Source organism: Poromitra crassiceps (assembly GCF_964638095.1).
Source record: "Poromitra crassiceps genome assembly, chromosome: 6".
NCBI lineage: Eukaryota > Metazoa > Chordata > Actinopteri > Beryciformes > Melamphaidae > Poromitra > Poromitra crassiceps.
The window spans coordinates 31,639,552-31,666,272 of record NC_139627.1 but is presented as its reverse complement, the minus strand read 5'-3'; the positions used below and the strand labels follow the sequence as shown (position 1 = coordinate 31,666,272).

Sequence of the window (26,721 nt, the reverse complement as noted above, 5' to 3'; positions counted from 1 at the left end):
CTGGAAAACCCTGGAACTGCGTGGAAAGTCCTGGAAACGGATTGGGCTGCAAATTTGCATGGCAGTGGGTCATGATCCGGGGAAGGTCATGGGCACGTTGTCAAGTCCTGGAACTACCTGGAAAGTCCCAGCACCAACTGGAAAGTCCTGGAAACCACCTCCCCAGGTCGGATTGGGCTGAAAATATGCATGGCGGTGTGTTATGATCCAGGGAAGGTCATGGACAGGTTGTAAAATCCTGGAAACTTTCTGGAAAGTCCTGGAACCACCGGGAAGGTCCTGGAACCACCTGGACACCACCATCATCTCCGGCCAAGCAAAAGGCACAGTTGTATTGCTTTGTGCCTAGGCAACGCCGGGTACATTGCTAGTCTTTTACTAAGACCAAAATGTGACATAATGGAAATGTTCTAATGATAGTCTGGTTTTAAGGCATGCCATAGTACTGAAACGGCTCTTGTAAGAGTTCTTAATGACCTTCTCCTAACTGTTGATCCTGGGAATTATGCTGTCCTGGTGCTTTTAGATTTGACAGCTGCCTTTGACACTGTGGATCACAGGATTATTTTATCTCGCCTCAAGCAGTGTGTAGGCATCAAAGGCACGACCCTCAAATGGCTTCAGTCATATTTGACTGATTTTCTCGGTTCATAGGTTAATTTTCCTCGACCGCAGCCCCATTTACTTGTGGGCTCCCTCAAGGCTCCATTTTGGGCCCGGTCCTCTGTTTATTATATATGTTGCCCCTGGGGTCCATTTTAGAGAAGCACAATATACCTTTTCCAGTGGTGGAAATGGCCAGGTTTGACTCTGAGAACCCTACTTACGCAATCCCCCCCACCCCCCTCCCCCACCAAATTTTCTGTTGGTTTTACTCATTATACCATTACAGCTACGTAGAAATCTCTTACAAAAGTTACTTAAATAAGATTGCTGAGCTCTACCGATTATTTCCCCTTGATTTTACTTTTACTTGATGACACATTGATATTGACACTGCTTATCCAGATTCCAAATACATGTTCTCCTAATATTCTCTGCTCCTTTCATGCTGTCCCCCCTCCACTGCTCTGCTCTCCACTGCATTGCAATTTAAAAAAAAGGGGGGAACCGGCACTTGGTCAATGATGGTTGTGTAAATGTGCAATATAAATAAACTTAGACTTTGATAGCTATTCCTTTAAAATGTAAAAGGGTTTGTATTCTTTTTCAAAATATTTCCTTTAATGGTCCCTGTAAGTCCCCTAGATCAGACGTGGGCATTATGCAGCCCGGGGGCCAGAAACGGCCCTCACGATGGTTCTGCCTGGCCCAGGAGGTCTAAGACAAACTACACCATTTTACTTATGAGGCTAAACCATCAAATCGAATTACCTAAATTGGCTGTTTGTTGTGATTTTCAATATAATAAATGCAGAAGAATAAGTGCACAGTATGTTTTCTATACTTTAATCTATGATCAAATTAAAGGTTGCAGCATGACAACATTTTCTTGGCTCTGGATTTCTCATGTGGCCCCCAGGAAAAATAATTGCCCACCCTTGCCCTAGAATAACCTACTAAACTCAACAGACTACAGAAGGGAAGCATTCAGGACTAATGTTCCCTCTAAACTGATGGTAAACTGTCTGGTGGTGACGTAGGCTACATCTAATAAATGTATCACTGACAGATATCTGGTCAGCCATCAGTCATTGATCTACTTTGTCCCTGAAAATGTAGTGTTTAGTGAATTGACGCCCCCCCCCCCCCCCCCCCCCCTCCCTTTCTCTCTCTCTCTCTCTCTCCCCAGGGTCTCTCCATGAGATTCCAGTCCTGCTCCGCACGCAGTAAGTCTTGAAGATGGCCATCCACGCAGAGGGTCTGGTGGCCATTGTGCTGTTCTACGTGCTGATCCTGTTTGTGGGGATCTGGGCCGCCTGGAAGAACAAAGACTCCGGGGTCAGCGAGGGCACGGACCGTAGCGAGCGCATCATGGTGGGTGGGAGGGACATTGGGTTGTTCGTCGGTGGATTCACAATGACCGGTGAGTTCAGTTAGTAGGGGAGACCGGGGTTTGTTTGGTAGGGGAGACCAGGGTTCGTTCAGTACGGAGAATGGAGTTGGCTTAGCAGGGCAGCTAGACCGGGGTTGATTTAGCAGGGGAGATCGGGGTTGGTTACACTCACGTGAATTGCTTATCATCTACACATCTTACAATAGTCATTCCTACATTGGAGTGAAGCTTAAGGTCTTGGGGTGAAATGGCTATCCCTTTCATTCTTATGTAACTTATTTTAACAGCAAGTTATTATTATTTATTTTTTTCCCCAAAAAAATTATGGAACAATACACAATACAGACAATACAAGACAAACAGACACAAGGAACAAAAAAGATACATAGATCATCGATATTCAACATTGCAATGTGGTGCTATACCAGCTGCTCAAGGCGCTTATGTACAGTATTGTTAGATTATGTCATACCTACAATAGCTACTGTAAGGTGCATGGGATCTCACGCAAGGGGTCCACAAGACACCAGCCGGGCAAGCCATCCGTCACCCCCAACCTCAGTCACCAGTCACCAACCCCATCACAGGGTTTATTGTCAAGCGAGAGATTACGTTTTCATTCATAAAAGCCCACAACCTTTCTTTATAACCTGTGTTTTAGGCCTCCATGTGATTCTTCTTTTTTTTTGTTTTTCAGCCACCTGGGTGGGCGGGGGCTACATCAACGGGACAGCGGAGTACGTCTACCTGCCAGACTACGGCCTGGCCTGGGCCCAGGCGCCCTTCGGCTACGCCCTCAGCCTGGTTGTAGGTAAGAACCCATCATTCTTAACACGTTCACTGCCGTGGACGAGTTATCTCGTCAAAAAAAAATCCAACGGTTGACTGCCGTGGACGAGTTATCTCGTCAAAAAAAGAAAAAAAAATTTGACGGTGGGACGTGGATCAAACCCTTTTACATCTCCTATAAAAATATGGTAGCCACCGAACGTGTACAACCCATTCCACCGACCCACTAAGTGGCGACAGTGCTCTCCAGACTAGAGAAAGCCGAGCCAAAACTGCAGGGAAAAGCGTGAGGAAACCATTCTCATACTGTAGAATGGTTTGGCGAAAACGCTTTCGCGCTGGCGCACAACGGTGGCGCACAACGGTGGGGGGTTCCAAAAATAGACTGGGTGCAACACACTTTGAAACACACAGCATAAAGGCCAGAATCGCATGCAGCTTCATCCCAGGGGGATGGGGGTGCTGTTATGGAGGAAATTACTGTTCCCGATCCAGACTTGCCCGACGAGCAGCCGCCAGGCAGCACAGACAGGCAGCAGAAACTCGCTTGTGACACACCCGCTGCAGAGCCACGGAGGGAGGAGGAGAACACCCACAGAGGGAGGAGTTTGAAGGAGAGGGGGGTGGGGGTGCTGTTATGGAGGAAATTACTGTTCAGAACTATTGTTTAGATGTCTGATGTCTTACTGATGCCAAAAATAAATGGTTAAAGTGACTGTTCTGCCTGTTCTATCGAATTTCACAAAAATGCAATTATCTCAGCTTTCATTCTCAGACGCTGAAACCATGCTGTATTCAACTGCTAATGCCTACATAACTACTAACTCTACAAACTAACTCTTTTAGACAGAGAAAGCACACATTCTATTAGTTCTTTTGAGATATTTTGTGTTCACAAAGTCCTAGCAGAAAATAATCCTCGGCTCTTGAAAGATGAGCCAGAATCCTCAAAAAAAACCTTGGCAGAAGCTACCTACAGTAAAAAAAAAACTGTTGGCAGTGAATGTGTTAAGGGTAATTTATGCTTCGTCGCTCGACACTTTTGAAACTGCCTCTCGACAGATGTGACGTCTTTAGCGACAGAAAAAAGTGTCTCGTCACACTTTTCTTTGCTATAACCTGTTGCTATGTTGTGGACATCATATTTCGTCGCACACGGTGATTGGCTAGAGAGAGTTCCGTCAGTGTAGCGGTGTCTGACAGCCAGCCTGCCCGGCCAGCAGCTTCCTCCTCCGGGCAAAACAGACAGGGCTGGTGTGGGTGGAGTCAAGTCTCGGTGTGGGCGGAGTCAGGGCTCGGTGTGGGTGGAGTGGAGGTCTGGAGAGATTCTCTGAAAAGAGGAGTGAGCCGTTGTCTGTCAAAACTGATATGAGGGCCAGTGGTTGTGTTTGAATTTAGGACTCAGGCAATATGTTTTTACAGCGATTTGAACTCGGAGGGAGGCGAAGCTCTAAAATGCTCTAAAATTTAGAGCATTTTGTAAAAAAAAAGTATAATTTTTTTTCTAAAATAATTTGTCTAAAATAAAAAATGTCTACAATTTTTGCCTAAAATTTAGAGCATTTTGTATGTTCTTAAATCTTCAGCATTAAAACCTTTTTAAGAACCACACTGGGCTCTTTCTTTATTCTGATTTACCCGTGTGTCTGCTTTTTTCTTCATTATCTCATAAGCAAAGGTAATTGGCAAATGGGTTCACTCCACCATGAAATGTTGCTAAAAATGTCAGCCCCAACCTTTTCATTGATTTATCCCTTACAAAGCAGAACTGATCCTATAATAAATACTGGATGGATAATGAACTGATATTACACCAACTGTGAGTCCCTAATATAAATGGTAGTGATACCACACAAGATAAAACAAAGTAGCCTATCTGAAGTACAAGGTCACTATAAAGTATAAACTCACTCTTGAGTAGCCAGACACACTTTAAGTCACTATAGGAATAGTATACTGGTGAAGTACAATGATCCAGATTTAAAGACATGAACGGGGTCTCAGAGAGGGTCGGTGAGGTATCAGACTGAAAACAGATGCCTGAGATGAAAGAGGGTTGAGAGGCGGGCCGTAGTGTGTCGATGATTTGATGTGACAGTTCTGGGGACTGGAGTTGGCGTTGGCCAATCCTGGTGTGTTCCGCCCCCAAATCGAACATGTTCTGCCTCTAAAATAAAAGCGAGTGGGCTCCAGGAGAACCGGGCAGCTGGCTGCTTCCGTGCAGACCGGTGCGGACATGCCAAGCAACAGCGCTGCCTGCCGGCTTGGAGCGTCGACTAGCCACGGTAAAGAGCCACGGTAAATACAATATTCCTGGAATGCGAGTTTAACAAACCAGTTACAGTACATGTCCTTTGCATTCTACCTCAAATTAATACATTACCGTTTGTTTATTTTGTATGTTACATCCTTAATTGGCCAAGTTATTAGTTAGTTTATGGGCTAGAAATTCTGCCAGGTTACAGGCACTAGGCGGCCATCTTGCCTGCAGAATGTTTCTTCAAAATGAAGATTGATTGACAGCTGCCATGTCGTGATATTATTGGTTGAAATGGGGTAGAAATTGGAAATTGGTTCTTCCTTACTTCACCATACTGTAGATTACAGTTATGAATGAAATCTTGAAAAATGAACTATTGATGTGAAAAACTAAAGACATTTGATTTTTGTGATTTCTTTGCAAATAAGTGCACTGAATACTAAAATAAAATAAAAAGAAAACACATTTTTAGCTTCAGTTCGTCGTTAAAGGTTTAGTTCAGATTTTTGGAACCCTAGACCTATTTGCTACTTACCAGTGATGGTGTTGATTGGTAGATTTCCTCTACAGTACACACAAAGTACATTTCAGTGAGCCTCAGTCAGCTTGCACAGACAGGCACCTGATCCCATTGACCTTGCACTGGTTTGTGGAGGAGGATGGATTGTGCTGAGAAAGGAATCTACCAACAATCAACATCATCATTGGTAAGCTCAAATAGGGCTAGGGTTCAAAACATCTGACCCAATGTTAATTTTGACAGCAATTCTTTCACAGTCTTTTGACTAAAATTTTGTTAAGTCTTTCAGTCATCTGAAATGTTTTAGTCTCATATTACTTGACTAAATATAAGATTTTAGTTGACTAAAACCTAACAGGCTTAGTTAAAGTGTAATGCAGTGATACTCAACTTGCGGCCCCGGGGCCAGATGCGGCCCTCGATAGGGTGTAGAGTGGACCTCCGACCATTTTCTAATTCACAATGAGAACTAATAAAGTCTGACTCGGCTCCAGCTAAATTTTCAAATATCGCAGCCTGCTTGCCACCCAGGCACTTATAGGTTCTACTTAACTAACTTAACACAACTAATGTAAGTATCCTGTATGCACAAAGTAGACCTGTTTGGTTAATTTTCTTTTTGAGAGAGATCCTTTATTGATTTGTTTGGCAAGAGGGTTTACTCTGAACATCATTTGAAAACTGAACTGAATTGAAGTGAAGAGCCTGAATTTCTAACTGTTGTTATTTATTGTTTTCATTATAAAGTCACCTGCAATACACTGGATATTGTGTTTGCTTTCTCACTTTGATTATTGCTTGTTTACATTCTGCTTGGTGGTTCAGATTTATGCTATGTGGTTTCATTCCGGTTGGCACCCCAAAAACCTACAATCCACTAAAGAAAAATGTATATTATTAAGGTTTGTTTATTAACTGGCCCCTGGCCTCCTGTCACTTTGCAAAAGTGGCCCCTGGGCAAAGCAAGTTGAGTACCCCTGGTGTAATGCATTATTCTACCAACACGAGGGTCGCAGGTTCGCATCCACGTGTTACCTCCGGCTTGGTCGGGCATCCATACAGGCATGATTGGCTGGTGTCTGCGGGTGGGAAGCCAGATTGGGGGTATGTGTACTAGTGCCTCCTCTGGTCGGTCGGGGGCGCCTGGTCGGGGTGGAAGTGAACTGGTGGGAATAGCGTGATCCTGCCACGTGCTACAAGCTCCCTGTCAGGTTAAAAGAAGCGGCTGGAAACTGCACATTGGACGAAGCATGGTGCTCGTCTCGGCCCTCCCCAGATCGGCAGAGGGTGGAGCAGCGACCGGGGCAACAGGGGTGGAAATTGGCCAAGTGCAATTGGGGTAAGGTGACCAGATGTCCCCGATTTTCAGGGACAGTCCCCATTTTTGGTGACCTGTCCCCGGCTGGAGCTGTCCCCAAAAATGTCCCCGATTTTCTACTGGCGTCTGCGGCCGATATGACTCTAGCTCTAGTGGGCTCATTCTTAAATCTAGAGTGAAGATACTTCTAGAGCATGAAACTGTAAGACCTACAGCATCCATTGGGACCAACAATGCCATGCTACCTTGTCGAGAAAGGGGCTAAATAATGAATTTCTAAAAACCAGCATGGTCAATTTCAAAGGGGACCCTTGACCACTCTCACCTCAAGATATCTGAATGAGAATAGATTCTATGAGTACCCATGAGTCTCCCCTTTACAAACGTGCCCACTGGCCAACCATTCAAGCAAAAAGGTGGCAGGAGGCTTACGGGCAGGTTAAAAGCATAATAAGCATCATCATGTCTATGTCACCCACTGATCCAGACATCCAACAAGTGTTGACATGTTTTGCTGCTTCCGGCTCTTCCAGGAAGACATTGAAAAAGCACTTAGGACGACACCGAAAATTCATTTTGAGATCTGAGGCTATTCATAAAAAAATCTGCGCTGTAGGTTCAGACGGCCAGGACAAATGCTGTTGGAGAACACATTGACATTTTGTAAGGGCGCACAGTGAATGAAGTGTGTGTGAGCGGGGGGGGGGGGGGGGGGGGGCATCAAGGGCCTCTTCGGTACAACAGCCATGGGCAAAATAAATGAAACCGGAATCATCCCCCTTTTTTATTTCATAGGTAATAACATTGGATATTTTAATGATATATTGATTGCCAGACTTTTTTTCAGAGAGAGGAAAAAAAGTGTAATGCATTATTGAAATGTTTCCAAACTCATTGGAAAGTTATTATGGAATGTATTATGGTTTGAACGTGCAATACAGGCAGATTGAACTTTTTCTCTTCTCATTGGACCTCTTCCCAATTCGTCTAGTTTTTATTTGTTGATGAAAATGTCAATAGATTTCCTCATAGTTTTTGTCATCACAACTTTGTATTTATTTAGTTAACTTTTAGTTTTCATCAGTGAAAATAGGTAGGTAGGCCGACGACAAAGTCAAAGTTTTCGTCAACAATATTAACACTGATCTGAACTAGAACTACCCCTTTAAAAAACTGACTTTGCTTGCTAAAATGGCTGCTTGCGATTGCTTGTCTATTTATCTTTGGCATGATTTAGGCGGTCTTTTCTTTGCCAAGCCCATGCGTTCGCGTGGCTACGTCACCATGCTCGACCCCTTCCAGCAGATATATGGGAAGAGGATGGGTGGCCTGCTCTTCATCCCCGCACTCATGGGGGAAATCTTCTGGTCTGCAGCCATATTATCTGCCTTGGGTAAGTGATTATTTTATCTGTCCTGGTTAAGTGATTATTTTATCTGTCCTGGGTAAGTGATTATTTTATCTGTCCTGGGTAAGTGATTATTTTATCTGTCCTGGGTAAGTGATTATTTTATCTGTCCTGGGTAAGAGATTATTTTATCTGCCCTGGGTAAGTGATCATTTTATCTGCCCTGGGTAAGTGATTATTTTATCTGCCCTGGGTAAGTGATTATTTTATCTGTCCTTGGTAAGTGATTATTTTATCTGTCCTGGGTAAGTGATTATTTTATCTGCCCCAGGTAAGTGATTATTTTATCTGCCCCAGGTATCACTATACCGCAGGAATGAATCCGGAAAACCTGAATGTTAGCACTTCCGGTTCCTAAAGTCAATGAGATTTTTGTATGGGGATTTGGGATAAATGCTTGAAATAAGGTCTACGGTTAACAAATTGATCAAACAGCGAACCCATTTACGCTCCGAAAATCACAAAAGTGCTCCTCATTTGTGAAGATTATCTTGCGGAACACAAAATTCGCTGTTTCATAAACTTTTGTTAACCACAAACCTTTTTTCATGCATTTAACCGAAATTCCCATACAAATTACACATAGGAACCAGGAAGTGCAGGGACTTCTGGGTAAGCCTACAAAAATAATACAAACAAACAATACCTATGATCTACTCAGCCTACAGATTCAGCTCACCCTGCCGGAAGTGCTCGGCTCAGGGTCCACAATGGGGTCTAACCCTAACCCTAACCCTGATTCATATTTTTAATGTCTATCATGTATGATAACATCAGTAGCTTAGCATTAGCTTGTTAGGTAATCTAAAGCTGTCGGCCATTTTGCCCACGTTAATCCCACCACGTGCCCGATGTACAGCCAATCACGATGCGTACCCGAGCCGATCTTGTAGCCGAGCCGAAATTGCACCGACACCTGCAGTGAATGTCACCTATTTATCTTCCATTCACTCACTTTATAAGGACTGGAAGACAGCAAACAGCATGCATAATCAAATTTAAAGTTTTCTTAAAATATAACAATCAGATAACAATCATATTACAGTTGCCCCATGAAGTATCCACCCCGTGGCGTCATTTCAGCGATTCCTTAAGTCTTGTGAGGTCTCCAGACCATATTTCAAGCAGAAGGCCACACGTGCATAATCCGATCACCCCCTGACGTCAGTCAAGCCCTAGCATGACGTGGTCAGTCAAAGTCCTAGTATGACGTCCGTAATGACGTCAGATATGACGTCAGTTAATTCTCATATATATAGCAAGGGTTCTACGTCACCTCTCTCTCTCTGGCCGATCATAGCAGCAGCTAGCTTCACGGCAGTCCATCTCCCCTGAAGCCGTCCTCCGAAGCGTTGTTTTGCTCTGCTTTGCACCACATCTGCAGACCGATCCAGCACCCCCAAGTCCTCTTTAACCATGGATAATCCCCGCGGATCTCGCAACGTTTCCCACTCCACTCCGGGTAGGTCGGATCCCGAGCCAGAGCAGCCCTTGGACAGCGACGACAGCCTAGACAACGATACCCTGTTCCGCATCGGCCACGGAGCGCGTCTGCCGTCCGAGACGTCTGACAACACCGGCGGCCGTGGGAGGAGAGCAGAAGACGAAGCACCGCGCGCGCGCGGACGCCCAAGAACGCGCGCGAGCGAGCCAGAGCGAGAAGCTTCTGGCATACTCTTTGCGCCCAGCCAAGCGCATAGGGCGCGCGCCGATTATGACGTAATCGCACGGGGCGTGTCGGGGGGCGAGGCCTGAGCGCAGCGCGGCGCGTCCATGGAGATTTTTCTATCAGCGCGTCGGGTTTTGCTGCCTGTGCCTGTAGATCTCCGTGGTAGGCTATCAGCGGACATCTGCTGTGATTGAGTCCTCACCATCGTACAGCCGCCTTCAAAGCATGATGTTCGATTATAACGAACTAGTTGTGTGCCTGAGCCTTCCCAAATGTTGAGGGTCGTTTTTTAGAATTTAATACATAGAATTGGGAACGTTACATTCAATTTCATTCAGACTGCCTGGCGCCTGGAGCTGCGCACTGAGTATGTTTTGTTTTGGCCTGCGCCGAGTGCGCGCGCCCTCCTCGGAGCCCCGCCTCCAGCGCGTGCGCGAAGAGTATGCCAGAAGCTAGAGGCCGCTCGGCGCGGATGCGCGAGAGGCCGCGGACGAAGAGCAGAAGAGGAAGCTGCCCCGAGAGCTGGGAGTCGTCGGGGTAATGCAGGCCGCGGGGCCGCCGTGAGACGCATGTTCCACGCCATGTTCTTCCTGGTCACACTGACCTCCAGGCCGCCGCCCCGGAAGCGGAAACGGCCCCATTCGCAGCTCCGCCGAGCCGACAGGGGTCGTCAAGAGCCATTCTGCTGTCCCTGCTAGATGCCAGCAGATCGGCGGAGGCTCGTCTGTGGGCTTTGGAAAACCCCCCCCCCCGTTCCCCCCACGTCCGCCTCAGCCCAGCTAGCTCAGCAGCCGATCCTGCCCGGGCCGTTAAGAGCCATCCTGCTGTCCCTGCTAGATGCTAACAGATCAGTGGAGGCTCGCCTGAGGGCGCTGGAAATCCCCCCCCCCATTTCCCCCACGTTCGCCTCAGCCCAGCCGATCCCGCCGCATGACTCCATTAGCCAGTGGCGCTGCTCTTGAGGCAAGAGGAGGGCACCTGCATAGGCTAGGAGACCCCCCCCCCCGTGGGGGATCAGGAGTCAAGACTCGTTGGTGGCGGACTGGGGAGGTGGGTGGGGCAAAACAACGCTTCGGAGGACGGCTTCAAGGGAGATGGACTGCCGTGAAGCTAGCTGCTGCTATGATCGGCCAGAGAGAGAGAGGTGACAGGACCCTTGCTATATATATGAGGATTAACTGACGTCATATTTGACGTCATAGCAGACGTCATACTAGGACTTTGACTGACCACGTCATGCTAGAACTTGACTGACGTCAGGGGATGATCGGATTATGCATGAGTGGCCTTCTGCTTGAAATATGGTCTGGAGACCTCACTTCAATCATGAGAGGCCAGTTGGTAGGATTTGACAGACTTTATTTAGCAATCGGCATGCATGGCAAATGCTTTGGCGCATGACTCCATTGGCCAGTGGAGCTGCTCTTGAGGCAAGAAGAGGGCACCTGCATAGGCTAGGAGATCCCCTTGGGGGGAAAGAGAGGAAAGAGAGAGAGTCAGAGAGAGTCAGGCCAAGCTGGGAAGCGCCAGGCTAAATCGCGAGGTGCCAAGGCGGCCAAGTAGGCCAAGCTGGGAAGCGCCAAGTTAAACGTTAAAGTACCAAGATCGAAGGCCCGACCGAGTTGGGTAGCGCCAGCCGTAAATAGCCGTAAGTCGCTAAAGGTCGAAGGCCAGAAAAGTACAATCCACTACTAATGTACCAAGATCGAAGGCCTGACTGAGTTGGGAAGCGCCAGCCACAAATAGCTGTAAGTCGCTAAAGGTCGAAGGCCAGAAAAGTACAATCAACTACTAACGTACCAAGATCGAAGGCCCGACCGAGTTGGGAGCGCCAGCCGCAAATAGCTGTAAGTCGCTAAAAGGTCGAAGGCCAGAAAAGTGCAATCAACCACCGGTGCCCGCGGATCTCAATTAACCTCCGGTAATCAGATCTTCCTTTTGGGGGATCTCCTAACCTATGCAGATGCCCTCCTCTTGCCTCAAGAGCAGCGCCACTGGCCAATGGAGTCATGCGCCAAAGCATTTGCCATGCATGCCGATTGCTAAATAAAGTTAGTTAAATCCTACCAACTGGCCTCTCATGATTGAAGTGAGGTCTCCAGACCATATTTCAAGCAGAAGGCCACACGTGCATAATCCGATCACCCCCTGACGTCAGTCAAGCCCTAGCATGACGTGGTCAGTCAAAGTCCTAGTATGACGTCCGTAATGACGTCAGATATGACGTCAGTTAATTCTCATATATATAGCAAGGGTTCTACGTCACCTCTCTCTCTCTGGCCGATCATAGCAGCAGCTAGCTTCACGGCAGTCCATCTCCCCTGAAGCCGTCCTCCGAAGCGTTGTTTTGCCCCACCCACCTCCCCAGTCTGCCACCAACGAGTCGTGACTCCTGATCCCCCACGGGGGGGGGGGATCTCCTAGCCTATGCAGATGCCCTCCTCTTGCCTCAAGAGCAGCGCCACTGGCCAATGGAGTCATGCGCCAAAGCATTTGCCATGCATGCCGATTGCTAAATAAAGTTTGTTAAATCCTACCAACTGGCCTCTCATGATTGAACTAGTTTCATATGATATAATTATACTGTAAAACATTGGGGGCACTCTGTAAAAGACTCTGGATAGCACAAGTTCCAGGTGTAGTAACTACCACATAACATTGTGTAACCTGTCTGCTGGAGTGACCATGACTCATACCATAATGTATGAGATTTTAGAGTGTAGAGCTTTTCGTTTAGCCGTGGCGAGATGCTCATTTGCCAGGTTCAGATTCAGACCTACAGTCGCCTACTTTCTTTTACTATTTGACTGATGCAACGGCCTGTGTGTCAAGGCAAGTTTATTTGTGTAGCCCTAATTCACAAACATGTCTCAGAGGGCTTCACAGTTAATATGTCTAGCTAAATTTAGCTGACACAACAATAACTATTACAGTAATAATAATAATAACATGGTTGAACAATCTTATGATAGAGAGAGACAGAGGGAAGGGGAGAAAGAGGGAGAGAAAGTGTGGGAGGAGAGAACAGGGAAAGGGAGAGCAGGGGAAGGGGGGGGAGAGGGGAGAGAGCAGAACAGACAGGATATACTGGGGCTGGGCGATACGGTCATGAGTAGTCGCAGGGGACAGTAAAATTTAACAATCAATGTATTATAGTTACCAGGCGATATGAGCCACTGAATAGACAGCAAACGATTAGTCTGACATTAATTATCGCCCAGCCCTATAGGGCATACAGCAGCTACTCAATCCGCCTGGGCATCCCGCTGCAGTGGCCGAGCAGCCCTGCTCCAGAGCAGGGCCAGCTAGCCCCTGGCTAGAGTCAGGGTTAGCCCCATGTTGTGTGAAAGCGTTCTTAAGCCTGGATTATGCTTGACGCTTTGGCCGGCCGCACGGAAATGAGAGACACGGAATCCGACGAGGAAACGTGTGGAGCTTGTATACTCTGTGTGGGTTTCTGCAGGCGGAATTGAGCGCGAGTCTTGAAAACTCCACTTTGTCCGCCCGTCCGCGTCCGCGTAGTTACAAATTTCGGCGTGCGCACGGCCGCTCGAAAACCGTCCGCACGGAGCCTTGCGGAGGGGCGTGTCTGCTGATTTGACGTCACTTTTCCGCACGGACACTCGCGTTCCTCGCTGATGCGGAAAGCATAATGAGACCTTTAGCCTGACTGGAGCATGTCTCTGTTTGAGTGCAGGTGCCACTCTCAGTGTGATCGTGGACATCAACATCAACATGTCGGTGGTGATCTCAGCCATGATAGCCATCTTCTACACGCTGGTGGGAGGACTCTACTCTGTGGCCTACACAGATGTGGTCCAGCTCTTCTGTATCTTTCTGGGCCTGGTGAGTTTCACTGTGCCATCAACATCCACCCAGAGGTGAAAGGAAAAGGAAATCTGGAGCACACGGTCAACGCTAGGCAATTTGGTGCAAACAAAGAAAGACTGACGTTTCGACACGCAAAGGTGTCTTCTTCAAAGTCTACCACAAGTGAAAAAAGGAAATCTGGAGCACATGGTCAAAGTTAGGCAATTTAATAGGTGCAAAAGACACTGACATCCAGAGGTGTCAGTGAGAGGATGGTTGGTTGATATAAATGTATATTTTCTCAGATTATGTTCAAAATGTAATGCTATCAAGTAGGGTTTGACTAATATATATCTTTGAAGGTCAACACTGATACCAATATTTTTCCAGTTCAAAAGTTTAAAGCAGCTACGAGCAAGATTTTCGATTGTTATTAAACAATCTAAATTTAATATCGATTACTGACTAAATTACTCTCAAACAAACTGTTAGAATATAACGAGAGATGTTAGCGAGAGCAGAAAGTAGGAGGGCAGCAGGAGGGGAAAGCCGTCCTTGTTTTGGGTCTGTTGCTAGGCAGAGCGAAACGGTTTACGGCAGCTGTATACAGTTGCTAGACAGAGCGAAACGGTTTACGGCCGTAACAACAGACCCAAAACAGCTGCCCTCGTTACTTTCTGCTCTAGCGAACATCTCTCGTTATATTCTACCAGTTTTTTTTAAGTAATTTAGTAATTTAGTGGTTATGGCCGAAGTGGCTGCCGCAAACCGTTTCATTTCCCTTCCTGATGACATCGGCCCGCAGACAGACTAATCATCAAAAATCATCAAGACAACACTCGCCGATTCACTCTGCTTTCAAGCGAGACTACTCTGCGTTGGTCTCGTCTAATATTAGAGGTAAGATGTGAGGCATCGATATTAAATTTAGACTGTTTAATAACAATCGAAAATCTTGCTCGTAGCTGCTTTAAGCTCTCATTAGTTGATCATTTCTGCCAATCTACTCACAATCTTAAATTATTTGTGAACAATTACAATAGCTCAGGGATTAGTAAACAAGTCTGATATTTTAATTATATTAAAAAGATCACCAAATATGTTTGTAACCAAATATGTCCCCCCCCCCTTCCTATGTTTTTAATAATTTATTATACTATGCTTATTTTAATTCAACTGAATAAAATAAAATAAATTACCCCTAACCTTAAAGTTCAAACTTCGCCTATGTGGCTAATGCTATGTAGATAGACACATTTATGTGCAGTAATGTGAATGTGCACTTATGACTTACATTGGTAGTAGCCTAGCCAGAGGGAGAACAGCGAGAGAAAGAAATGAATGTAGGCCATCAATCACAGACGACCATACAGCGAGCTCAACCAATCAAAGACAGCATTGTTACACCTTAGGATTGAGGGTAGTGTAGGCAGATCATGTTTTGGTTATGACATTATGGCTAATAATGAAAATCTCAATGGCCGTTATGAATGGGAAATACTCTTCTGGGACAATGACATCACGGAAAGTCACGTGACTGTTGAGCTCTTTTGAATAAAAATAATAACAATAACAACAACAAAAACAATAATAATAATTGCAATTTATTAACATCCCCACCCTCCCCCCTCCCCTCCCTATCAGTGGATCAGTGTGCCATTTGCCCTGTCCAACCCAGCGGTGGCAGACATCGGTGTTACGGCCAAAGAGGCGATCTACCAGGCCCCCTGGCTGGGGAAGATTGAGCCTGATGACAAATGGCTCTGGGCCGACAACTTCTGTCTTCTGGTAAGCCAGCATGCTTTTATCCTCTGACAGCATATTCACAAGGGGCAAAGACATTTTGATTTCACATCCAAGACAGATCACGTATTGCAAATAGGGGATACTATGTGTAATATTTTTACAGTGTAGGTACACTACAGTACAACTGTCTTAGAGATACAGGTTTCCTCTGGACATGGTTAACAATTGATTGTCATGAATCAGAATGACTAGAAACACAGCTAACCCAACCTCTCCATGACAGGGTTCCTCCATCAAATTCAAGGACTTTTCGAGGGCTTTCCAGGCCCAATTCCCTCAAATTCAAGGACCCAACACGACAGTTTGAGATACGGATCAAGTTTATTTACTGTTACAACACAGAGAACAATTAAAAACAGAGAGAGGCTTGAACTGTGCTGTGTTACACGTTAAGTGAAAAAATTCAAAAGATTTTGAATTTCTATTCTTGCACAAAATACATAAATTTAAGCACTTTCAATGACCCATGTCCATTGTATGTCTATTTCCAAAAAATGTATTTGTTTCCCCCCTCAAATTAACAAACTTTCAAGGATTTCCGTGGGAACCCGTGGGAACCCTGCCATGAGTAACAGATTTGAGTGGAAGTAACAGGTGTAGGGTCCCAGCCCAGTCACCAGATTACAATGTCAGCGTTGTACATTTTTAGAATCCAAAGAAATGTAAGATAGGAGATTTATGAAGAAAAATACGTAGCATTTTTACATTTATACATGTATAATTAACGTTATAGAAGGGGACCTCCAGACTCGATGACATAATGACAGTCTGAGGTTTAGGTAGGTAGGTTTAGGTAGGTCGAAGCCGTGGTACGAGGGGTGGGATTAGTGGACCTGTAGCATTCCCGACTTTTAACTTTCTCGTTGTGAGAGAGCTGGTTCAAATCCGGCCCCAAATCATAACCCTAAACCCAACCAAGTTGCTTTTGTTGTCTAGACCTAAGGTTATTTTACTTGCCTAAAACGAACCAAGTTGTTGTGGTTGCCTAAACCCGGTGATTCGAGCCATGGCTCCCACCAAATCATACCGGGCCAAACCGGGCCAGTAGCCATGGTAGCTGTGAGTCACGATACGCGCCCGGCCAAATAACCAGGAAGAGAACCGGTGCTCAGAGCGCCGAGACTGGATAGAAACCAGCAAGAGACGATGTCTGTGCTGGAGGAACAAAATGTCCATATTGAACATGTTCGTGGAAGGACATGTATAATAGAACATTTCTGTGGATTCTATAATACCTACATTTTGTGCTGGCGATTGGGTTGAGGGTCCAGTGTTGTCTCAGTGATGGTCTGGCTGACTGCTGTGCCTTGGTTTGGTGTGTGTATTTACCATGCTGTTTGTTTCTAGATGTGATCTGGTGTATTTGCCTCACCAGGTTCCGCAGATCACAGCGCTGGGCTACATTCCTCCGCATGTCACATTTCTGGTAATTGGCTCCTGTTCACTGGTGTTGGATCCTGGTAGTCGAAGTCTAAATTTCACAGCTACTCAATTTGACATAAAACCGATCAATCAACATTGCATTCAGCCGTTTTAAATGCTCATAGGAGGTTTTCTTTATTTCCACAATCATGTCTCCGTGCACGGAGGTCTCCTCTTGTCTACATTTGACAATGCAAAAGCCCCGCATTATTGTTTACTTCACATCATAAAACACAGTTCACAAAATACATCTTAGAAGGGCCATAATTAATAATTAATCAATCAATACAAACATAAGTATGGATTAAGTATTAAGTAAGTAACCGAAATGAAGGACTTATTAATTGTGATTGTGAACACATAGGGAAATTTTTGCGGAGGAATGTAGCCCAGCGCTGTGATCTGCGGAACCTGGTGAGGCAAATACACACTGAATGCAATGTTGATTGATCGGTTTTATGTCAAATTGAGTAGCTGTGAAATTTATATTGCACTGGTGAAGGATATGGGGGGGGCTGGATCTCAGCATCTGGCATTGGAGATCGTCCCATGGTGATTGTCCAATCTGATTGTCTCAAAAATTGGGTCGTGGGTTCAATTTCCCAGCCTCTGAGTGGGCTGCATGCCAAAGTGCACTTGGTGTGTAGCCTATGTCTGCCAGAGGTTTGGAAATCGTCAACAATTGTAGTAAGAAACCCGAAAAAAGAAGAAAAAAACATTTGATAACCTCCTGTCAAAGTTGGACCTGAAAGCTCGATTAATGCTAAGAGAGCAGGAGTCGACATGCGGAGGAATGTAGCCCAGCGCTCACGACCCAATTTTGATGCAAATGGTCAATCTAGTCTATTTTACAAGTCCAAGTCATGTCTCAAGTCTTTGTCCTCCTCTCCGCTCTCCAGTCACACTCAGTTGGATTTTTCCTCTACAATTCCATCTGTATTCACCATGCTGTTTCTGTTTCTAGATGCTGGGGGGATTCCCTCTGTATTCACCATGCTGTTTCTGTTTCTAGATGTTGGGGGGATTCCCTCTGTATTTAACATGCTTTTTCTGTCTCTAGATGTTGGGGGGATTCCCTCTGTATTTACCATGCTGTTTCTGTTTCTAGATGTTGGGGGGGATTCCCTGGCAGGTCTATTTTCAAAGGGTTCTTTCTGCCTCTTCAGCTACCTACGCCCAGGTGCTCTCCTTCCTCGCCGCCTTCGGCTGCTTGGTCATGGCCGTGCCCTCGGTCCTCATAGGAGCGATAGGGGCCTCCACCGGTAAACACACACACACACACACATGCACGGACGCGCGCACACACACACACACACACACACACACACACACACACACACACACACACACAAGGGCTGCATGATTCAGGATAAAATGAGAATCACGATTTTGTTTCTATGAATTGACATCACGATTCTCTCTCACGATTTTTTTCAGTGTTTACTGTACTCATTAAATGAGTACAGTAAACACTGAAAACCTGATAAGATTTTTTTTCAATTATTGTCATCATCATAATAAAAACATATTGATGTAAATATACATTGTTATTATTATTAATATGATTGATACTGCTGTTATTACTATTGCGGTTATTGTTGTTTTTAAGATTATCATACTAATTTGCTAAATGGCATGGTTAACAAAAATAAAAATTATAAATTGAGATAACTTGTTATGATTTGGCTCTATATAAATATAAAATTGATTGATCGATAACACACAGCTCACCGATAGCCAGATAGCTTGTACCCAAAACATTGAAGCCTTGGCCAGTTTTTGAGGGAGACTGCTTTTTCTCCTCCTCCAAACTGCAGGAGGTAAAAGCCTCCTTCAGTAGCTGGCCTGTGTGATCCTCAGGGAGAAACGCAGTCCGTAGACACAGAGCTTTCATGTTGAAGTCACTATCGATCAAATGGACCGTCAGGCTCATATAGGGTTCCATAGTTCGGTTGGACCATCTGTCGTCGTCGCAGAATTATCTATCCTGGCTGCAATTCTGTCTCAACTTTTGTTCGCTGATAATTGTATAGTAATGCAACATTTGAAAAGTAGTTGCGAGAGGGCATTGAGTAGCGCTTGTCAAGCACGTTCATCATTTTCCCAAATCCCTTGTTTTGCAGTGTTGATGGGACACACACACACACTCACACACACACACACACACACACACACACACACACACACACACACACACACACACACACACACACACACACACACGTGAATCTTTTTATGGCCGCAGCATGGGTATAAGCCCAAGGCAAATACCAACCTGTGGGACAGGAAAGTGACTGTTGACTTGACACCTGCCAACATTAGGCTGTGAAAAAAAGGACCCTTTTGAAAATGTTTTTTCCCTCGCCAAAAGTGTGTTATTTATCCCTGTGGGACCCCTGACCCCCCTGAGGACCCCTGATCTAAGACTTAATACACACACACACACACACACACACACACACACACACACACACACACACACACACACACACACACACACACACACACACACACACACAGATGAAGTAGCTAATGAAACATCACAGGTCCTTCAGGATTCTGATCCTTTATTCAAACAGGAGGAAGTTTGATCAAAGGGAACATGGCTCCTTAGCAGAGATGGGAAAGTCTTTACTTAATTATAAGTAGGCTACAGTTACTTGTGTAAAAAAAAAAAAGAGAGAGACTGGTAAAGTACAGTAGAAGTACTGATTAACTTGCTTTACTCAAGTCAAAGTTTAAAAAAGTACAGGCTCTGAAATGTAGCCTAATAATAAAGTATAAAGGCAAAAGGTATTTCCACCGGCTGTTTCTCTGCAAAGATAACTGAGACTCATGTCATACTAATATAATTTGAAAACTATAACTTAAACAATCCCATACAAATATATTTTACGATGTATAAAGACTATACTTTGATGAATAATTTGTGTGATATGGTTTTTCCACACAAAAAAGGTGCACTTAATGCGTGAAAGCTGGGAGAGCACGAGACAAGAGACTTAACAACATCACATTGTTTTTGTCTGCCATGCCTGGTTTGAAAATGTGTTTGGAAAATGACTGTAATTACATTGTGTTCATGTCTACCGGTAATTACAAATAGTTCATATGTAACTACATGAACTATTTGTAATTAGACGTGAACACCAATGTAATTAGGTGTTCATATGTAGTTCATATGTAGATAGATCACTTAAAATCCTACTTAAGTACAGTAATGAGGTAGTCTGGTAAACCAGCCCGTCACGTGAACTCACATTTCATTTGGTTCTGCGTGACGGTCTGGCCCCGGCGCCATGGGGGGGGTTTAGAAGGGGCGGGAGCATGGGCGGGCGTAGTTGCCTTGACAGACAACTCCTTCAGCCAATCAGCGTCAGATCCAATCAAACCCAAATCCACTCGGGAGAATGGCAAAAACATAATTTCCGCCGAGAAACTCTGCGGTTGCGGCGATACTCCTGTACTTGTTTAATTGTTGTTATTGAGTCTATTTCTGCAATAACTGCACTTTATGGCTGTTTAAACTAGACAAACGCTGACATGACTCCTCGAGACGACCAGGCAAGGAGGCGGCCATTACTGTTTTGTTAGTGCAGTGCTAGTGGCGTTCCTGATTGGCCAACTTGCGCTGTCAATCACAGCGGAGTCGCTGATTGGCTGTTCCGCTCTGCAGCTTCTGCTAAACCCTCCCCATGGCGTCGGGGCCAGACCGTCACGGAGAGCCAAATGAAATGTGAGTTCACGTGACGGGCTGGTTTACCAGGCTAGTAATGAGGTGTTTGTACTTAGTTTCCCATCTCTGCGTATGAGCTTGTTTACAGCACACACAGCAGCTGCCGTCAGAGGCAGACAGTATCCAGAGGATAAACAACAGCAGCAACAGCTGTCACAGCGTGCAGAGCACAGAGCCATCAGACCATGCCCACCAGTCAATATTACATCTGAAGAAAACTCATTAATTTGAAGGTGTTTCATGCGAGTCGGTATGAATTAACCACTGCGAGTTAACGTCCAGAGGAGTAAGAGACAGAAAGAAAGAGATTATTTACCTCTGGAGGATGACAAGAAGGAAGCGAGAGGAGAGAGAGAGAGGGGGGGGAGATGAATCATGTCACAATGCAGTGGTGGAAGAAGTACTCAGATCCTTTACTTAAAGGATGGCTTTACCAATAATCAACCCACTTTGTATCATTATAATCTTGGTAACATAAGCACATGGGCAGTGTTTACCCTCTCTCTCTGTTTTGCTCACAGAGAGCTCCCATTTCCTCCTCTGACAAAATTTAACGTCACAACGTTATACTATTAGAGTACCGTATACTAGTGCAGTGGTGCACCCTCCCCCCTCCCTTCCCCCCCGGATTGGTCGAATCGCACACAATTCAACACTGCACTTTCTTGGGTCCCAAGCAGCGCACCCACCAAGTTCGAAATGCGGCACTGCACCCCCAAATTTGAAGTCGATTGGACGAACGGTTCTCGAGATAACCACTTTTTGTGTTGCCAGTAGGTGGCGTTATGCCGAATTGCACAAAATTCTGCAAGTTCTCATTACATGCATGCTGTATTTTCTAATTCATTTGTTCATGAACTTTGTTAAAACCTTGTTAAAAATATACTTAATCATTTATCATTCTTCTTATTCAAATTCTTATTTTTCTTATGAAGCAAGTCTTGTCTACAGGACCTATGAATATTGTATAGCCTATTTCTATACTAAATGTCAATTATTTGGTCTTCCAACACCAATAGACCTTATTCGATAACCCTGGACGGCGCCATATTGTTGACAAACTGCAGCCGTAACGTAGTCTGGCTGAGCATATAGCAACAGTTATGGCTTCGTCAAAGAGAAGTGATGAAAAAATACGGTAAGTTTGGTCGGAGGTGTGGACCCCTATAAAAAACTGACTTAGAGTAAATATAACTCATTATATTGCCAGGTATAACGTACCGGACATTGTGAATACAGTATTGGCATAGGCTACACATCTCAGGAGCTGAAGGCTTTCAAATCCCTTGAGTCCTAGCATTAACTATTTCATCTGTGGGAATTGGTCTGACATTTTTACTTTTGTGCCATCATCAACAACATCATCATCATCAAACATTGTCATTTCAGCAAAGGTAAATAAGCTTAACGTTAAATGCTTGTTTGATATGATCTGACGCTTGCTTGCATGAGCCCAATGTTTGCTACCAACGTTAGCCTCTAGTCTCTTTCCCTTCACGTTTGTGGACAGTTGCTAACTCCCGGGCTTTTATTGCTGCTATTACTCCAGCCGTGTATTTTTATACAGTGACGCAGTGAAAACGGCATTAAATAGGCTAGTAAGTAACGTTGGCTAGCGTCCTAAGCTTTGACAGGTGTCAGTCACTTTTAAACAGCGCGCTGCGGAATGTCAAGAATATGGCAGCGGTGGGCGTGCCCGTACATGAGTGGCGTCAATCGAATGTCTATAGGAGGATTTGGTGCATGAGGAATGATAATTAACTAAATCAATAAATAGAATAAATTTCCCATGTATTACAGTACGACAACCCAGTTAATTTTTGATTGTATTTCCCCTTGTCCCTCACCAGACTGGAACCAGACCTCATACGGGTCCCTCCCTCCCAAAGAGAAGGACCAATCTGACATGATCCTTCCCATCGTGCTGCAGCACCTGTGCCCGCCCTACATCTCCTTCTTTGGTCTGGGGGCGGTGTCTGCTGCTGTGATGTCATCGGCTGACTCCTCCATTCTCTCAGCCAGCTCCATGTTTGCCAGGAACATCTATCAGCTGGCATTCAGGCAGTCGGTGAGACAGCAACACTAACAGACGTCAGCACAGCTCCAGCCAAGCATCAGTCAACCAGGCAGGAAATCTATTGGGGGCCATCTCTGTGGAAATGTGTCAGACGTTTTCCTCAAAGAAGAATGGAAACAGAACTGACTGCACTTATCTGCTTAAAGCAGCTATTGGTTATGAAACAGTCTAAATGTAATACTGATGCCACACATCTTACATCAGCAAATGAGAGCATCGGAGATCTGCGATTTCTATATTGTTATTCCAAATGCCTCAAGTGAGGGTATTGCATAGCGTCCGCCACGTGTTACATCCATGCGAAATGGATTGAAATTTGTGTTTCGGTCAGTGACTGAAGCAGTGCTGCTTTACAGAGTCAGTGACTGAAGCAGTGCTGCTTTACAGAGTCAGTGACTGAGAGTCAGTGACTGAAGCAGTGCTGCTTTACAGAGTCAGTGACTGAAGCAGTGCTGCTTTACAGAGTCAGTGACTGAAGCAGTGCTGCTTTACAGTCAGTGACTGAAGCAGTGCTGCTTTACAGAGTCAGTGACTGAAGCAGTGCTGCTTTACAGTCAGTGACTGAAGCAGTGCTGCTTTACAGTCAGTGACTGAAGCAGTGCTGCTTTACAGTCAGTGACTGAAGCAGTGCTGCTTTACAGTCAGTGACTGAGAGTCAGTGACTGAAGCAGTGCTGCTTTACAGAGTCAGTGACTGAAGCAGTACTGCTTTACAGTCAGTGACTGAAGCAGTGCTGCTTTAGAGTCAGTGACTGAAGCAGTGCTGCTTTAGAGTCAGTGACTGAAGCAGTGCTGCTTTACAGTCAGTGACTGAAGTAGTGCTGTTTTAGAGTCAGTGACTGAAGCAGTGCTGCTTTAGAGTCAGTGACTGAAGCAGTACTGCTTTAGAGTCAGTGACTGAAGCAGTGCTGCTTTAGAGTCAGTGACTGAAGCAGTGCTGCTTTACAGTCAGTGACTGAGAGTCAGTGACTGAAGCAGTGCTGCTTTACAGAGTCAGTGACTGAAGCAGTTCTGCTTTACAGAGTCAGTGCACGGTCACACAATAGGCAGAGCATAGGCAGAACTGAAGTTTGAGGCAGGCTGACGCTTAACCGTTCACACAAGAAGCCTTCTCTTTTCCTCAGCGCCTCCTTGGCACACCTTGAACCCGCCCACAACTAGTTGACCATCGGCTGTAGTCTTTTCCAGAAGCACGCAGAACGTACGTGCTAGTTCACCATCAGCTTTTACAGAAGCACGCAGAACGTACGTGCTAGTTGACCATTGGCTGTAATCTTTACGGTGTGTTGAAGTGTAACTTCTTGGCCCTGACAAAGGTGAAGTGTGACTACGCAACGATCGGCCTTCATTGCATGCCGCTAGTTCCTTGATGTCGGTTTGATGTGTGTGCTTGAGTGTCTGAAGACTAGATGCAAGGGGAGACTTATAAGTTTAAGAAAACCTTCTCAAAACAAACCATCTAAATATAAAGTTTCCATTTCATAATAATTATAGGCAGGGTTTATTTATTAATTTGGCTTTTCTCACCATACCCCTCCCCCAATCCATTCCCTGCCCCCCTTTTCACTCTCATCTCCCTCCCTCCTCTCCTCCAGGCTTCAGACCGTGAGATTGTGTGGGTGATGCGCATCACCATCTTTGTATTCGGAGCTCTGGCCACCGCTATGGCGCTGCTGACGGGAACCGTGTATGGCTTGTGGTATCTGAGCTCCGACCTGGTCTACGTCATCATCTTCCCCCAGCTCCTCAGTGTACTCTTCGTCAAAGGCACCAACACCTATGGCTCGGTGGCCGCTTACGTCTTTGGCTTGCTCCTCCGTGTCGGTGGAGGGGAGCCCTACCTCAAACTTCCCCCCTTTATCTACTACCCCGGCTGGGTGATCCAGGAGAAGGTCCACCACCTCACCGGGGATGTGGAGTACTTTGTCCAGCAGAGGTTCCCATTCAAGTCTGTGTCCATGGTGGTGTCCTTCTTAGCAAACGTTACCTTCTCCTACCTGACAAAGTACCTGTTTGAGAGCGGGATGCTGTCGCACAAGTACGACTTCCTGGACGCCGTGGTATCCAAGCACAGCAAGGAGATCATGGACAAGACCACGCTGGTGGGGAACCATGACAACATCATCCTGTCAGAGATGGCGCCAGTCAAGCAGGCGATGGGCGCCTCATTGGCCGGGACCTTCATCAACACTGAGGTCCTCAGCGATGACGGAGAGTCCAGTCCAGAGGCTTTTCACAATGAAGACTAGGGTACAAAGACATAAAGCAAACTAGAACCCAGGAATTTAAAAGAAGAGGGAATAGCCAGAGACATCAACATCCTTCAGGAAACTAGCGAGTGTACTACCGCACTGGCAGCCAAAATACACCAAATCTGCTTTGGCTCCCAAGTGGCTCCACAAGTGTGTTTTATGCTGATGACGTGGTGCTTCCTTCTTTTTTGACATTCCTTGCCTAGAAGCAGGACGTTGAGCGTCAGTCGGAGGCGGAGCATACCGATCCCACTTCTGTGTTTTTAATCATACTGAAGACTCTTTCTCTTTGCGAAGAAAAAAGTCCCACCTCCGCCATTTTAAATTGTTTTAAGTGCTGCTACAGTGAATGGAGGGATTTTACAGGCAAAGTGATTAAAAGAGGCCAGCGGACATCTATCTCACTACCACGAGGTCGACAAGGGACTGCTCTGAGTCAGATGAGAATAGTGCAATATTATCAAACCAAGGAATTATCTGTGCTTTTTGACTGCATGGAACCGGTTCAACTAGACTCAACACGACTTGACTTGACTCGCCTTTTTTGGTTTTCCATTGGGCAAGTACCGAGCTGAGGCAATACCACCACCATCGAGGTTCAAAGCGAGCTGAGGCCATACCAAAAGGTGACGTGAAAACTATTGATATTCAGAGAGAATCGTCATCATTGCACACATTAACGTTAGCTACCCTCCTGTTTGTAGGATTTCCCAAGCTCTCCATGTTTTGTCATCAATATTTTGTCTCGCTGCCTTCAGCCTCTTCTGAAATAAATTTCAGAATTCGATTGTCAGGAGAGAAAGCCAGAGGTCCAAGTTGATAGCCGGCCTGACGCTACACTTGTATGGACAAGTAGGCTCGTTATAAAAGGGAGCCTCTGAGTCTAACTCCTTGATGTGACTATTTACACAGTTTCAAGGCGTGACAGTTTCATGTGGCATCACTATGATGACCAGTTGTGGGGGTGGAACAGGTACTACCAAAAGAGTATAGATTAGGAGAGTTGAGTCAATACCGTGGAGTCGAAAAGCGCCAACATCTAAACAGCAGTGTGCATGTGTGTGTGTGTGTGTGTGTGTCTGCCTGCCTACTGACAAAGTGCCATTGAGTGGATGGTCCTGAAACCTGAGTTGATCTTCATTTGCTTAGAATACATTTATCAATAGAGCAATATATTTTTTCATATACATATACACATTATACTGAATTGACAGTTCTTCTCAATCATTGTTTTAAACTTGAGGACCAATCGATTTTCTTGCCATATTTATCTTGTGTGTTCTTATGTTACTCTCATACTCTCTGATGCTAGACACAGGACAGTAAGGACTGTGTACCACCTGATCTAATCAGGGTCAAATATCCAAATGTAAATCACATTACCTTTTGAACATGTGCCAAAAACCTCCTCTGATGGTAAGGAAAAGAAGCGATGCTTTCCATGGAAACTTTTAATATCACCATAAATCTATCATAGTCAGAAGCATGGTACTTTAAAAAATCAGCTATGTTTAGGATTCAATTAGTTATAAACACTCTTTAGTTATTTGGAACCACTGTGCAGAAATGGGACTACCATCATGAGGTTAAAATGTTCTCGCAGAAGCTATTTTTTATTTTATTTTAAGTTCCTCTTCTTCTTCTTCTTCTTCTTCTAAG

At 45.3% G+C, this 26,721-nt stretch overlaps 1 protein-coding gene across 1 annotated transcript; it reads left to right on the top strand.

Moving 5' to 3' along the window:
- Nucleotides 1-1,842: 1,842 nt before the first annotated feature.
- Nucleotides 1,843-25,059, top strand: LOC310778420 (high-affinity choline transporter 1-like; the record flags this gene model as incomplete). Its single annotated transcript, XM_083638842.1, has 8 exons — nucleotides 1,843-2,026; nucleotides 2,694-2,807; nucleotides 8,121-8,276; nucleotides 13,658-13,806; nucleotides 15,415-15,558; nucleotides 18,107-18,260; nucleotides 22,585-22,802; nucleotides 24,406-25,059. The coding sequence occupies 8 exons, from the start codon at nucleotides 1,843-1,845 to the stop codon at nucleotides 25,057-25,059; spliced, it is 1,773 nt and encodes a 590-aa protein (XP_083494968.1).
- Nucleotides 25,060-26,721: the final 1,662 nt, after the last annotated feature.